The sequence below is a fragment of the Myotis nattereri genome (genome assembly GCF_964212035.1).
Source record: "Myotis nattereri genome assembly, chromosome: 8".
In the NCBI taxonomy this organism is placed as follows: Eukaryota; Metazoa; Chordata; class Mammalia; order Chiroptera; family Vespertilionidae; genus Myotis; species Myotis nattereri.
Genome location: NC_138083.1, coordinates 58,225,956 through 58,241,411, shown reverse-complemented (window position 1 = coordinate 58,241,411; position 15,456 = coordinate 58,225,956). Strand labels below are relative to the sequence as shown.

Sequence of the window (15,456 nt, the reverse complement as noted above, 5' to 3'; positions counted from 1 at the left end):
AAAAATCCGCATTGTTAACTGGTACACCTGGTAAATAGCTTATTGGAGGGAAAAGACTTTTCAGATTGGATAGTGCTATAGCACAACCTTGAGTGCAATTATATAAAACATGCCACTGATGGAAATACATAATATACCCAGCAATAACAACAATGGAGGCTTAAGAACACACCATCAAAAAGGAAACACTTTTTAATCCACCAAAATGAGACTTACTTGCAATTATATCTGGGAGTTGAGTGCAGAGAGCCTAAGATTTTTTAAATTTATTGGGGTTTTAGTTAATAACATTATATAATTTTCTGGTATACAAAATTGTAATTCAATGAATGTGTATTTTATTGCATGCTCACCACCCGAAGTTTAGTTTCCCTTTATTACCATATTCTTGACCCCCTTTGCTCACATCACCCTTCCCAAGCCCTCTTTCCCTCTGGAAATCACCATTTTGTTGTCTGTGTCTATGAGTTTGGTTTTGTTAGTTTTGTTAGTACATGTATTACTTTTTGTTTTATATTCCATATATGAGTGAAATTACAGTTTTTGTTCTTTTCATCCGACTTAATTCACTTGGCATAATATTCTCAAGCTCATCCATGTTGTTGCAAATGACAATATTTTATCTTTTTATGGCTGAATAGTATTCTGTGTGTGTACACACACGCACATACCATATATATGAACACTTTGTTTGCATGTCTTGCTGTTATAATAGTGCTGCAATCACATGGCCATGATGGCTCAAGGGTTAAGCGTCTACCTATGAACCAGAAGGTCATGGTTCAATTCCCAGTTGGGGCACATGTGCGGGTTGCAGGCTACATCCCCAATATGGGACATGCAGGAAGCAGCCAGTCAGTGATTATCTCTTATCATTGATGTTTCTATCTCTCTCTCCCTCTCCTTTCCTCTCTAGAATCAATTCAAAAAAAATTATGTATAATGCTGCAGTGAACATACAGATAAATGAAAAGATGTTCAACATCACTAGTTATTAGGGAAATAGAAAATCAAAACCACAATGAGGACACCACCTTATACCTGTTAGAATGACTGTTATCAAGAAGATAAGAAATGAGTTTTGGAGAGGATGTGGAGGAAAGGGAACTCTTGTACACTGTGGGAATGTAAATAAGTGAAGCCGCTATGGAAAACAGTATGGAAGTTCCTCAAAAAACTAGGTGTAGAACTAACATATCATCCAGCAATTCCTCTTCTGGGTACTTACCCCCCAAATATGAAAACACATATTTGTAAAGATATATGCACCCCTATGTTCATTGCAACCTAAGACTTTTCCCAGACAGCATCTATTGCCTTGAGGCTTCATACTTCATCTCCTGATCAGTAACTGTCTTCTAGAGTACCCTCTATCATCTTCTGTGGTGACATGAATCTTATGTCTTGCTCCTTGCCCTTTCTCCTCTTCATTTCTGACTCAGACAAAGAAATATTGCAGGGTCTTTTCAGTTCCATTATAAGGTATCTTTTACTAGTATGGGAAATGTAGAATATCCAAATGGAAACTTAGATCATTAGTCACTGAAATTTATTGACCAACACTGTGCAAAGGTTGAGGATAAACATATTGTTAACAGAGTTAGTGTTCTTTGGTCATGGTAGTTAGCAACCCCATTTATCTCTTACATACTACCAGTTAAATAGACTTAAAACTCGCTTAGTTCCTCTAATTTATCCTGCATAAGTAATTTAGATTTTATTTTAACTTTCTATGGATTTTCTCTCAACTTTCAAAAATTGAGGTATAATTTATGTCTGTAGTAATAAAAGCGTATTATGCTAATTAGACTGGACAGCTGAACGACCTTCTGGACGACCTTCCGGATGAAACCGGGGCTGCAAGCGCCCAGCCACTTGCACGAATTTTGTGCATCAGGCCTCTAGGTTAATAATATACATAGATCTTAAGAATTCAGTGGATTTTGACAGTTGTATACATCTTGTAACCTCTGTTGGCTTTTGAGTGGGAAAGGTTTATAAAATGATGTTGAATTTGAAGACATGATGTTGAGGTGCATCTGTGAAGGCTGAAGTGCTCTGTACACACTTATTATGAACTTCCACAAGTGAAGCTCTCAACCTACCAACCCTGATTCAACATTAAACTGTTTACCCTACTGCAAATCATTTGATGTTAGGCATTAATGCTTATAATTGTCCTTTGTTTCATCATAGATAAAGTTAGTCTTTATACTATTTTCTTCACATTTCTAATATGTATACTCCCTATATCCTTATGCCATGTACTTAGTTTAAGGTACTATGTCATGGTTTGCCCACCTGGTTGCCTGTTCTGAGGCATGTGTGCCATTTTAAAAGCGCTTTAGCAGGTTTTTAGAAGTCCTAAATTAGTTAAAGAATTGCAGGACTGAAAGGAACCTCAGCATTAGCAACCTTTTTCATCACTCTAATGGGTCTAAACTAATGGACTCTATTTGTGTCAGGATATGCCCAGAGAAAATAATTTCATGTCTTCCTAGGGTTATAAATTCTTAATGATGCCTGATCTGTCTTTCAATATTTTACTAAATCCAGTTTGCTTTGCTGAACTCATCTTGAATTATCTTTTATCCTGCAGTGAAATATGTTCCAAAAATATTTTTTATTTTAAAAAATGTGGCTTTTACATTGTTCTTTTCAAACCATTTTCACCTAGATAAATAGTGATGGGTCAAGATGTGCTATCCTTTTAAATTTGGCAAATAAGGACATAAACATCTGATTTTTCTCTTTGAGCATTTTATTTTTTCTTAAGAAACAAGGTATTTACCTAGATGTTGGTCTTTTTCTTTTCTTTTTTTTAAACATTTTTATAGATTTTAGGGAGGAAGGGAGAGGGAGAGAGAGATAGAAAATCAGTGGTGAGAGAGAATCAATGATTGGCTGCCTCCTGCACGTCCCCTACTGGGGATCAAGCTTGCAACCCAGGCATGTGCCCTTGACTGGAATCAAATCTGGGACCCTTCAGCCTGCAGACCAATGCTCTATCCACTGAGCCAAACCAGCTAGGGCTGGCCTTTTTCAAGTATATGTTTTTCTTCCTTTGAATGAGGTTGTATGCCAGAGTTGAATACTTCTGAGCAAAAGAAGATTAGAGTAGGAAAACCTTGAATTAGAAAGAGCTGCTATGTGGAAAAACTGTTACATGTCAAAGTTAGCAGTTAAGGAGAGCATGTTAAATTAAGATATAAAGGAAGAAACGCAATTTTAAAAACTACTAAAACTGGTTTATACACCTATTTTTAGTCTAGCAAATTAAGTGGTAGATATTCTCATTTTACCTTTAAGTTTTGGTAGAACATTGAATTTTCTAGATAAGATGCTCTAAAACTGCTTTACACTTTTCAAAGTTTTTTTTTTTTGGTGGTTTTTTTTTTTTGTACTTTTATTTATACTTTTTAGAGCTTTCAACATGACATGTTCAACACATAAATCTCACATTGACTCTGTGAAATAGGACAAGTGATAAATTTCCAACTAAAGATGAAAAATTCGGGCCCACATGCTTCTGAGGGATATTTTAAGGTTATGTGGCAGGTTAGTTATATTAACTCTGCAACTTCAAGAAATGCAAAGGGTAAATTAAATTAAACATTAATGTATTAGTTCAACCGCCTATGGTTTTAATGTCTATATATGACTTTTAAAAATACTCATTTTTTTTTCTTTCTTTATTAAGGTATTACATATGTGTCCTTACCCCTCCCCCCCCATTACCCCTTCCCCGCTACCCCCCTCAGTTATTACTAAGGGAGGTAAAAATGAATTTTTAATCACATCATCTTTTCTTTCTTCCTCTGTTTATCCCATATTTAAATAGTGGTTGTAGTAGGATATGTTGGGTGACATCGGTGAATCCCCCTTCTCCTTCATATTTTCCTTTTAAGAGGCCTTTTTCATCATTTAAACTTTAGATGATGTATCAATAGATTTGGGGGATATTTTTAAGCTGACATAGTATCTTTGTTCCTGCCCTTTTTCCCCCGCCCCCCTTTCACAGAGGATCTTCAAATGCTTCCTTAAAGGAAGAAGAATATAAGGAGCCTCTGCTCTTCCATTCTGGAGATCACTACCCCTTATCCGATGGAGATTGGTCCCCTTTGGACATGTAAGTATTTTCAAAATTTCTGTTTCTTAAAGGAAAAATATATTAAATTGCCTTTTCCGTTATTGGACAGTAATGATGCTTCCTATTTCTCTCAGACAGTAGAGGCACTGAATGTGTACTTTTAACATGAATATGGACCTTTTCTCTCAATAATTATTTTGTTCTTAAACTTGATTAAATTTACTGTCCATCTTTCTATGCACATTCTCTCCTGTAAAATTACCTTTCTTATAGATTTCTTGTGAGAATCAAATGGGATGATGCATAGAAAATGTTTACAGCAAGTCCTCCATAAATACTAGTGCGCACTGTTTTTATTATTAATAAAAAACTCAAGAGGAAGAAATAATTGACATTTTAAAAATAGATTCTTTATACCAGCAGGATACAGTTAATATATTCAAACTTACATTTCTTTTAATCTGTCAAACTCAGCAACACTGAAGTTCCTGACTTTAAATTCATTACATTTCTTTGTAATGTGTTTGCAGCCCGTATTCCCCGGCAGCATGTCCGAAGAGTGATTCAGAGCTGGAGGTGAAACCCGCCGAGAGCCTACTCAGATCCGAGTCCCACATGGAATGGACGTGGGGCGGGTTCCCAGAGTCCACCAAGGTACTAGGGTTTACTTACTTACAGAGTAGTGTGTTTATTGTCCATGAGTGAAGGGGTGATAGCTGACTGAGTCATATGAACATAAATGATGGTAGTGCCCTCATGGGGTCACATAAGTAAATTCAAAGTTAACATTTTTCATGTTTGCACTGTGCACAACAAAGGAAATCTAGCTTTATTTTTTGTGCTTCTATTTAGTAAATAATGTTGATTGTTAATTAACATTATAGTAAGGAAAATTTAAAATGTACCTAATGGAATTTTCACACTGAAATTTTAAATAGGAAAATTATTGTGAAAGCTTTTTTGCCAACTCATAATGAAAAAAGAATTGGAAAGATACATTTTTTATTTATTCATTTTTTGAGAGAGACTGCTTTTATTTTATGTATGTGATTACCCCAACTTTAAGGTTTTCTTTCTGATTTTTAAAAATTTACTTTAGAGTTGGCAAATAATATTATATTGGTTTCAGGTGTACAACATAGTGTTTCAGCATTTGTATACCTTACAAAATGACCACCATAATAACTCTAATAACCATCTGTCACCATACCTAGTTATTATGACATTACTGACTCTTATTCCCTATGCTATACATTACACTCCTGTGACTTTTTTATAACTGGAAGTTTATACTTTTTAATTCCCTTGCCCTTTTCTGCCCAACCCCACGACTTCCTCCCTTTTGGAAACCATCAGTTTATTTTTTGTACTATGAGTTTGTTTCTGTTTCATTTTGTTTCTTCTCTTTTTTTATGTTCCACATATAAGTGAAATCATATGGTGTTTGTCTTTCTCTGTCTCTTGGAAGAGGAAATATTTAGACCTCTAGTTTTTTAAAGATATACATTTGCTTATATGTGTGATTGCATTTGAGACTTCACTACCCACTTTTACTTTTTAAAAAATTGGTTTGTAACATGTAAGTTTCAGGTGTACAACATTATAACTCAACATCTTACATTGTTTTAACAGAGCCTGAAGGTAGTGCAAGCAGGGCTAAATTTTTCTGTAGCATTCAAGTTTTCTCCCTGAAAATGAATATTCTCCCTCTTCGTATCTAAAAATTGTCATCTATCTCCTCAGTCTTCTCCAATATTGAACTCTTCATAGTAGAACCAGTTATAAATATAACTTTTATAAATATGATATTGAACAAAATGTGGTTATTAGTTTTCCCACTTTTCAATTATGAAATATTTCACACATAGAAAATAACGTATTTACTGAATATGTTGTTTAAATAAAATAAGCACATTTATTTGCATCCAGCTCAAGAAATAGGCTATAACACTTTTGAAAGTAGTTTAATTTTTAAACATTTCAACTTTTTTAGGTCAGCAAAAGAGAGAGATCTGACCATCATCCCAGGACAGCTACGATTACTCCATCAGAAAATACCCATTTTCGGGTAATTCCCAGTGAGGACCACCTTATAAATGAAGTTGAGAAGGATGCGTCCATGGGAGAAACAGTCTGTACCATAGTGAAACCCAAACCCAGAGCCCCGTGTAAGCGGATGAGCGATGCAACTTGCGCTGCAGAACTTCTTGAGCCTCTCCTTGAGCCTCAGATTTCATCTATGTTAGATGCAGACCACCTTCCTAACCCGTCGTTAGTGGAGGCTCCCTCAGAATCAAAACCAGCAGCTAAAGTAGACTCGCCATCAAAGAAGAAAGGTAATTATTTGTTTAATTTGGCATCAGGTACTCTAAATTTAGATGGTAAATTATTTCAGTGTTTCAAATAATGTGTGATGACTGCCATTATATTTGTACAGCTTGATCAGAACCTGTTACAACACTACTGGAATCACTTGTTTCATATGGCTTCCCCATCACACTACAGGATCCATTGGAGTGGATCTGACTTCTTCCCTGCTCTCCCACAGCTGTTGCTACTCAGTAGGCCTTTGAGAAGCACTTATTGAACAAAAATATATATTTAAATAAGTTAATGAGTAAAATAAACCACTTTATTGACAAGGTGTGTCAATAAAGTAAAGTGGAATCCTAAAAAATTATGTTTAAACAACAAAAAATTAGACTAGAGAAAAATATTTTCACCTAAGACTTCTGGTTAGTTGAGGCCAAATTAATTACTTTTTTTTTCAATAATATGAGATATATAGATAAATGTACACTACTAATAATTAGCATATGTTCTCTTTCACTGACTATTTTCCTCTAAAACAGAATGTAGTGTCCAACTCTTGGCTCAATATCTCTATCCCACTTTTGGAATACAAGTTTAATAAATCATAACATTCTTTCTGTTTAAAAACAAAAGTTATTCATTGATATTTGTTACAGTAAGAGCCAAACACACTCACTATCTGAACACTAGCCTTGGATCCTATTTTTAGGGAAGTAAAACCTTACCTAAAAATACACATTGTCACATATAGCCAAATATCTACTTCCATTTTTTAAAATTCTAACACCAAAGGATAGATAATTAATTTAGTAAATATTCACCACATGTATAGCTCTTCAGGGCCACTCAGAAATAACTTATCCTATGTAATAATAGACAAACATGGTAATTGACCTTACCTTCGCTACACCTCCCATTGGCTAATCAGCATGATATGCAAATTAACCCAACCAAGATGGCGGCTGACAGCCACACAGTTGAAGTGAGCAGGAGGCTTGCTTGCTCCAGTGATGGAGGAAGCCAAGGTTCCCCACCTGCCGCAGCCCGGCTCTGCGCTTCGAAAGCAATGAAGTTTCAATTATAGAAGCTAAACAAACCCCAGATACCTGATTTCAGCAGGCCGTGGCCTCAGAGCTGGAGCAAGTAGGAGCTGGCTCTCAGCTCCAGTGATGGCAACAAAGTTTCAATTATAGAAGGTAAATAAATCCCAGAATATAAAAAAAAAAAAGAAAAAAAGGAGAGGCTGGGAGCTTCAGTCGCTGGCCAACTTGAAAACGGCCCTCAGCCCCTCACCCAGACTGGCCAGGCACCCCAGTGGGGACCCCCACCCTGAAGGGGGTGTGACCAGCTGCAAACAGCCATCAGCCCCTCACCCAGGCTGGCCAGGCACCCAAGCGGGACTCCCACCCTGATCCAGGACACCCTTCAGGGCAAGCCAGCCGGCCCCCACCCGTGCACCAGGCCTCATCTTATATAGTAAAAGGGTAATATGCAAACTGACCCTAACAGCAGACAGACTGGGAATGACTGGTCACTATGACACACACTGACCACCAGGGGGCAGATGCTCAGTGCAGGAGCTGCCCCCTGGTGGTCAGTGCGCTCCCACATGGGGGAGCTCTGCTCAGCCACAAGCCAGGCTGATGGCTGCCAGCACAGTGGTGGTGGTGAGAGCCTCTCCTGCCTCCTCAGCAGTGCTAAGGATGTCCGACTGCAGCTTAGGCCTGCTCCCCGCTGGCAAGTGGACATCCCCCGAGGGCTGCCGGGCTGCCAGAGTGATGTCTGATTGCCAGCTTAGGCCCAATCCCCCGGGGAGCAGGCCTAAGCCACCAGGTGGTCATCCCCTGAGGGGTCCCAGACTGTGCGAGGGCACCGGCCAGGCTGAAGGACACCTCTCCCTCCCCCCCCGAGTGCACATATTTTTGTGCACCAGGCCTCTAGTTTAAAATAAAAGGCTTTGACTATCAAGGGTATTTGTGGCCAAGTGTGATCATCCAGCCTAATTTGGCATCTTGCTCTTTCATAGATCAGCACTTCTCAAACTAAAAGCTCATAACCATGTGTTCTTCTAAGAAATGTTAAGGGGGGAAAATCCAGTTGTCAGGGTGAATGCTTTGTTTTAGTTTAGGAAATACTGATTCCCCTATTCCTAGCACATAGTGTAGAAGCTGACTAGAGTTAGGGGCACCAAGTGATTCCACCATTCATTTGACCCCATTTCTTCCTCTCCCCCCACCTTTTATTGTGAAAAGTTTTGTGCATATTTACACGCTTTCACTCTTGCTCTATCTCTGTCTCTGTCTCTCTGTCTCTCCACTCACAAAGTTTTTTATTGGTGTAAACCATTTGGAAGCAAGATGCAGATATTATGTCATTTCACCTGTAAATACTCCAAGATACACTTTGCATGGTTTTTTTAGTTGAATTTATTGGAGTGACATTGGTTGATGAAATTATATAGGTTTCAGGTGTACAATTCTATAATGTATCAACTGTATATTGTATTGTGTGTTCACAACCCCAAGAAGATACACTTTTTAAGAATAAAACCTTATCTAACTAACACTAACAATTGTCATGTTGAGGAATCCATATTCATATTTTCCTAAACATATCAAGAATAGCTTTTTACCATTCTTTTCCAAACCAAGATCTCATCAAAGTTCATATGTTGCATTTTTAAACTTAGAATAGCCTCCCTACATGTACATGTGCGCCGCGTGTGCACACACACACACACACACACACTCCCTCATACATAAACACACACTGCTACACTTTTTTCCTTCTCTACACTGAAGATATTGACCTTTTGAAGAGCCCAGTCAATTGTCTGGTATACTTTCTTACATTCTGGATAATCTGTTGTTTTTTCAAGATGACATCCTCATATTTTCTTCAACTGGAAGTTAGCTCTGTCAGATAGAAATGTAATATGGATTGCATATATAATTTTTTTTTAATATATTTTATTGATTTTTCACAGAGAGGAAGGGAGAGAGATAGAGAGTTAGAAACATCGATGAGAGAGAAACATCGATCAGCTGCCTCCTGCACATCCCCCACTGGGGATGTGCCCGCAACCGAGGTACATGCCCTTGACCGGAATCGAACCCGGGACCTTTCAGTCCGCAGGCCAACGCTCCATCCGCTGAGCCAAACCGGTTTCGGCAATTGCATATATAATTTTAAGTCTTCTCACAAAAGAATAAAAAACAAGTGAACACATTTTACATACCTCACACCAGACTAGGGCCGTTCAAGTTCTCAGTAGCCACATGTGGCTGGTGACTATTATAGTGGGCTTAATTTGATTTGGGTTACGTATTTTTTATTATTGAATTGAAGATTACTTTATGGGATGACTTGGTACTTCATATTGAAGCTCATAATGTCTCACATTAGTGATGCTAAATATGATCACTTGTTTAAGGTGATCATTGTCTGCCAAATTTATTTGTTGTAAAGGATTTTTGTCCTTTTGCAATTAGAAGGTAATACTTTGGCACTAAGTGAATACCCTACTCACCAACAACCTTCCCTTCATGGTTTTAGAATAATGGCTTCTTTCTTGATGCCAGTGATTTTGTCAAGCTTGGTCGTGCTTGATAAACTTTATTGTCAAATATAAATTATTTTTAGGGGCTAGGATTACTCATGTCAGCAAATGAAAGAATGAGTACATTAGCATATATTTATTGAGCAACTGTAAAACACTGAATTTCACTTCCATTGGCAAGGGGGGTTGAGAACCACAAATGAAAAGGTGATTTGACAGTTTAAAAAATAAAGCCCAATTCAAATCATGATGATTGGTTTTATTGTTTGGAAACCTTTGCTTTCTTGCAGAGTTGTAAATGAAGAATAACTAACTTCTTTCTCTGATATGTTTTTCTTATAAAAACAGGTGTCCACAAGAGAAGCCAACACCAAGGACCTGACGATATTTACCTAGATGACTTAAAGGCTCTAGAACCTGAAGTTGCAGCTCTCTATTTCCCTAAAAGGTAGTGTGTTCCTTGTATATTGAAGGGTGAACAGCTCTGACATAGTATAGCTATTTCTAGAGTAAAACATTTAATCTGAGAAAAAGGAGCGTGATGATGATATCCTCTAGCTAAGTTAGAGGTTTGCTTCAGATTTAGAAGATTCTGAAATTGTGTGTGTGTTGATTTGACTGCAGTGATTTGAAACTAATAACAGCTATTTATGTAGAAATGTTTAGTGTAACAAGAAGAGGTACACTAGTTAAACCTACATATGGATATACAATGGGTCTGACTTCACATTAGCACTGTTATAGTATTAATGCAACTCAGCATGCTTAAGAAAATTCTTTAGCATTTGTGTCATTTCTTATATGTTTTAAAGATAATATATCTTTATTGAAAAACTTTTTACAAAGAATGCCTTCACTCTCTCACTGAGTCTGAGCTCCCATGCTTTTTCTGAATTCGAGCCTGAGTCTGGTGAGGCATCATTCCAACTGGCCTCTGCACCCCATATCCTCTAGAGCTCTCCCCTCCTGTCCCTCTTCCTCTCCCTCCCTCATGATTTTCCCCTTAAATAACTCTAAAACCTCAGATAGAATATACTTGTACTGTTTCCGAAGTTCATTTTCATTCGTAGGTGAATTCCATTCCAATGTACTCTGTGATTACAAAGAAAACACAAATTTTCTCATGGAAAGGATAGTTTGAATATTCTGAACCGTAGGCACACATACTTAGCACTTTTAAATAAATTATTGGAAAACATTTAAATTTTTATTTAGAATAGATGGGATCATTATAAGATTATTTAAATTTTTGGCAGATACTTTTGGAAGGTCCTTAAACTCCTTCCTACTAGCTCTGGAAATGTGTCTCAAATATTTACTTCATTTGAAGTAATAGTTGTTGTGGTTTTTTAATATATTTGTATTGGTTTTAGAGAGAAAGGGAGAGCGAGAGAGAGATAGAAACAGCAATGATGAGAGAGAATCATTGATCGGCTGCCTCCTACACACCCCTTACCTGGGAAGTGAGCCCGCAACCTGGGCATGTGCCCTGACTGGGAATCGAATCGTGATCTCTTAGTTCAGTGATGGCGAACCTTTTGAGCTCCGCATGTCAGCATTTGAAAAACCCTAACTTAACTCTGGTGCCATGTCACATATAGAAATTTTTTGATATTTGCAACCATAGTAAAACAAAGGCTTATATTTTTTATAGTTATTTTATATATTTAAATACCATTTAACAAAGAAAAATCAAACAAAAAAATGAGTTCTCGTGTCACCTCTGACACGCGTGTCATAGGTTCGCCATCACTGTCCTAGTTCATAGGTCAGTGCTCAACCACTGAGCCACGCTGGACGGGCAGTAGTTGGGTTTTTAAGGTGAGAGAACTGAAATGCTCCATTTTTTTTGTCCAATAAGAAAATTAAAATGTAAGCTGTCTTAGAATTAGTACTTTCTTTCAGATTTCTCAGTCCTTAATCATTTACTTACATCAAGATTCCTAAGATAGATTTCTTAGTTTCCCTTTTAAAAAATGGGGAAAGTGCCCTGGCCAGTGTGGCTCAGTTGGTTGGGTGTCATCCCATGCACCAGAAAGTTGCCGGTTTGACTCCCAGTCAGGGCACATGCCTGGGTTGTGGGCTCAGTCCCTGGATAGGGGTGTGCAGGTGGCAGCCAATCCATGTTTTGCTCTCAGATCGATATTTCTCTCCCTCTCCCTTCCTTTCTCTCTAAAAAAATCAATAAAAAAGATTTTTTTAAAAAATGGGGAAATAAGCAATAGAACCCTACTGTGCTCGATTATAATTTTACCATTATTCACTAGGTAAGTTTCTTACCTCATGAACAAATTATTTCTTGAAACATTTCATACATAATTAAAGATAGGGAGACTGTTGTAATGCTTATAAACATATATTTTGTTATGATTGTGTTTATTGTTATCTTGACTAAATATTCAGTATTCATAATTAAACTTTAAATCACATCACCCTTGTGGATTTGGTGACATGTTGAGTCAGGTGGCATCTTCCCTGTATTGGTTAAAAGTGACACTAGCTACTCTGATAAAACGCAAGACCTCAGTGGCTTCCCACGATAGACGTTTGTTTCTTGCTCATGTGATGATATAGTTGACTCTTGAACCATATGGGGGCTAGGGGTACCAACATATAAAATTCACATATAATTTTTGACTCCCCCAAAACTTAACTACAGTCATCCCTCCACAGGGATTGGTTCCAAGACCTACCCTGGATACCCAAATCTGCAGATGCTTAAGTCCCTTATATAAAATGGTATAAAATAGTGCATACAGTCAGCCCTCCTCGTCCCCAGAAAATACTGGTTTTAATCCATGGTTGGTTGAATACATGGATGTGAAACCCAGGGACATGGAAGACTGACAAAATATCTCTTGAAAAGATCCATGTAAAGTGTATTGGTACTGTTCAAACCCATGTTGTTCCAGGGTCAACTATATTCCAGTGCTGGTGTTTGGTGGGAGGCCTTGCACACAGGGATTCAGGAGCACAAACTCCTTCCATCTTCAGGTTCCATCAGCCCCTTAGGGACTCAGTAGGAAAAGGAGAGAGGATCACATGGGGTAGTTTATAGGGGCCAGGCTTGGGAAGGGCACAGCCCACCCCTTCTGTCCACATCAACAACTCATCTGGTCACATGGCCACACCATAATGGGATGTAGCTGTGTGCCCAGGATAAAGAGGAAACAGGTGTTTGTGAATACATAGCAGCCTTCTGTTTGTGTTTTACCCATGGGGTCAGCTTTTCCCTTCAGCCCCAGCATAGCAGTAGGTTTTGCTGCCTTACATTGGCTTTGGCTTTTTCACCATTTCCAGCGAAGAGAGTATTCTAAGTTAATTGCAGTGTTGTGATATTGTGCATTGTTATTAAGACAGAACATATCCAAAACCCTAAATCTTTTGTTGGTTCAGATGCAAAACTACAGTTTTTGAAACTGCTTTCTAGCTATGGCATATCTGTATTCTGCTGCCATCTACTGCTCAAATTTGAGATTCTTTTCTGAAGATCTTATAACTACACTGGACTGTATATATTGATCACATATATTAAATATATTGGCTTTCTGAATAAAAGAAAACAATTTGAAAATTCTAGAACAATAAATGTAACATCAATTCAAAGGGTGTAGAGCAATTAATGTTCATGATTAAGAAACTTAAGGTGTCGTTTCCTTATTCTTTTTCTCTCAAATTTATGCTTGACTACAGTTTCCCTTTTCATCTCCTGAAATCTGGCCTCTGTGCCTATCATCTAGAAAAATGAAAATATTAAATAACCTTATATTTATTTCTGGCCCTCACACTAGTGTAAGGACAGTTTATTTTTAATTTATTTCTTAATGCATTTCTTTTCATGGTGGGTCTAGCCTCCTGAGACTTTCTCTTGCTTAACTTCTTTGTTCTGTTTTGTGGAATAACAGATGAATTTAGACGAGACTTGTTTTTAAAAATAATACAGTCTTGAATTACAATAATTTCCTCCAGGATGTATATGCTATCACAGCTTTTTCTAGGAAATTAGGATCCAAAGGTTTCCAAACATCAGATTTTTCTTAATTGCCCTATCATTTTCATCATGGAAATATACATAAATGCTTAAAACTTTTATACTCCTTTAATTAAAATAAAAAAGGTTGTGGGTGAAATGTTTTTTGTGACATTTACTGTATTTTCAGTTAATTCCTCAGTAGTGCTAATAATAGGTTATTTTTAATATTATGATGTAACTCTAAACACTGCTTAAGAAAAGCTTTGTCTGATTATAGCTCAATCTGTTGCTTTTTAAAGGGGATTTGTTAAAATCCCCTCAGAGAATCATGTAGTAAGCTAGGAATACAAGAAGTTGTAATAAAGCAAATCTTTTTCTCCCTGTTCCCTGCCCACAGTGAATCAGACCCTGGCTCCAGGCAGTGGCCTGAGTCTGACACGCTCTCTGGTTCCCAGTCCCCACAGTCTGTGGGAAGCGCGGCTGCCGATAGTGGCACTGAGTGCCTCTCAGATTCTGCCATGGACTTGCCCGACGTCACCCTCTCCCTTTGTGGGGGCCTCAGTGAGAATGGAGAAATTTCTAAAGGTATACTGGGCAGTCATGCCCTGTCTTCACTTGAGAGAGAAGCCTGGTCATCACTTGATTAAAAAACTACTATTAAGCTGTTTTAGAGTATTAAAATTTTTTAATCATCTTGTGCAGGTAACAGGTGTCTCCTTTTTTTTTTTTCTTAATGTATTTTTTATTGTTGATAGTATTGCAGATATCTCCCATTCCCCCTCCCTCCCCTTTCCCCTATTCTCCCAGCCCCTAACTACCCCCCAGGTCTTCACTATCCTATACAGGTGTCTCCTTTTACTGTAAGACCTTTAGCCCCCCACTTAAGGTACCTCATATGGGGTGACATCCTATATAATAAAAGGGTAATATGTAAATCAACTGAACAGCGGAATAACCTGTCGCTATGACGCACACTGACCAGGGAGCAGACACTCAATGCAGGAGCTGCCCCTTGGTGGTCAGTGTGCTCCCACAGGGGGAGCACTGCTCAGCAAGAAGCCGGCTCATGGCTGGTGAGTGCAGTGGCAGTGGTGGGAACCTCTCCCGCCTTCGCAACAGTGCTAAGGATGTCCGTGGAGAGCAGGCCTATGCCATCAGTCAGACATCCCCTGAGGGCTCCCAGACTGCAAGAGGGCACAGGCCAGGCTGAGAGACCACCCGCCCTCCAGTGCACGAATCTCGTGCACCGGGCCTCTAGTTACATATAAATGGCTTGGATGAGGAAGTGAGCCTTAAAGGCTCTCACTTCACATTAAGAGGTTGAGAGATCATGGCTTGCCCTGTGCCACAACCTTCACAGCGGGGTTCAGGATCAGAAGAAGGGACCGATGCACAAATGAAAATGCTATACAAGAAATACGAATTTAGAAGGCATTGGGTAGAGACCTTCTTTCTTGAAGAGGCACACCGACTTCTGGCCTGGTCCACTATTTATTTACTTGAATATACATTTGCCCTTTA

General features: G+C 38.3%; 1 protein-coding gene across 1 annotated transcript in view; it reads left to right on the top strand.

The window, feature by feature from the left end:
* The window catches only part of LPIN2 (lipin 2), a 76,187-nt gene that overhangs the window by 46,808 nt on the left and 13,923 nt on the right, over positions 1-15,456 (top strand). The window contains exons 5-9 of the mRNA XM_081096937.1: positions 4,022-4,129; positions 4,621-4,744; positions 6,084-6,426; positions 10,311-10,410; positions 14,333-14,520. Coding sequence (XP_080953063.1) covers positions 4,022-4,129; positions 4,621-4,744; positions 6,084-6,426; positions 10,311-10,410; positions 14,333-14,520 — 863 coding nt within the window. The remainder of the gene's footprint in view (positions 1-4,021; positions 4,130-4,620; positions 4,745-6,083; positions 6,427-10,310; positions 10,411-14,332; positions 14,521-15,456) is intronic.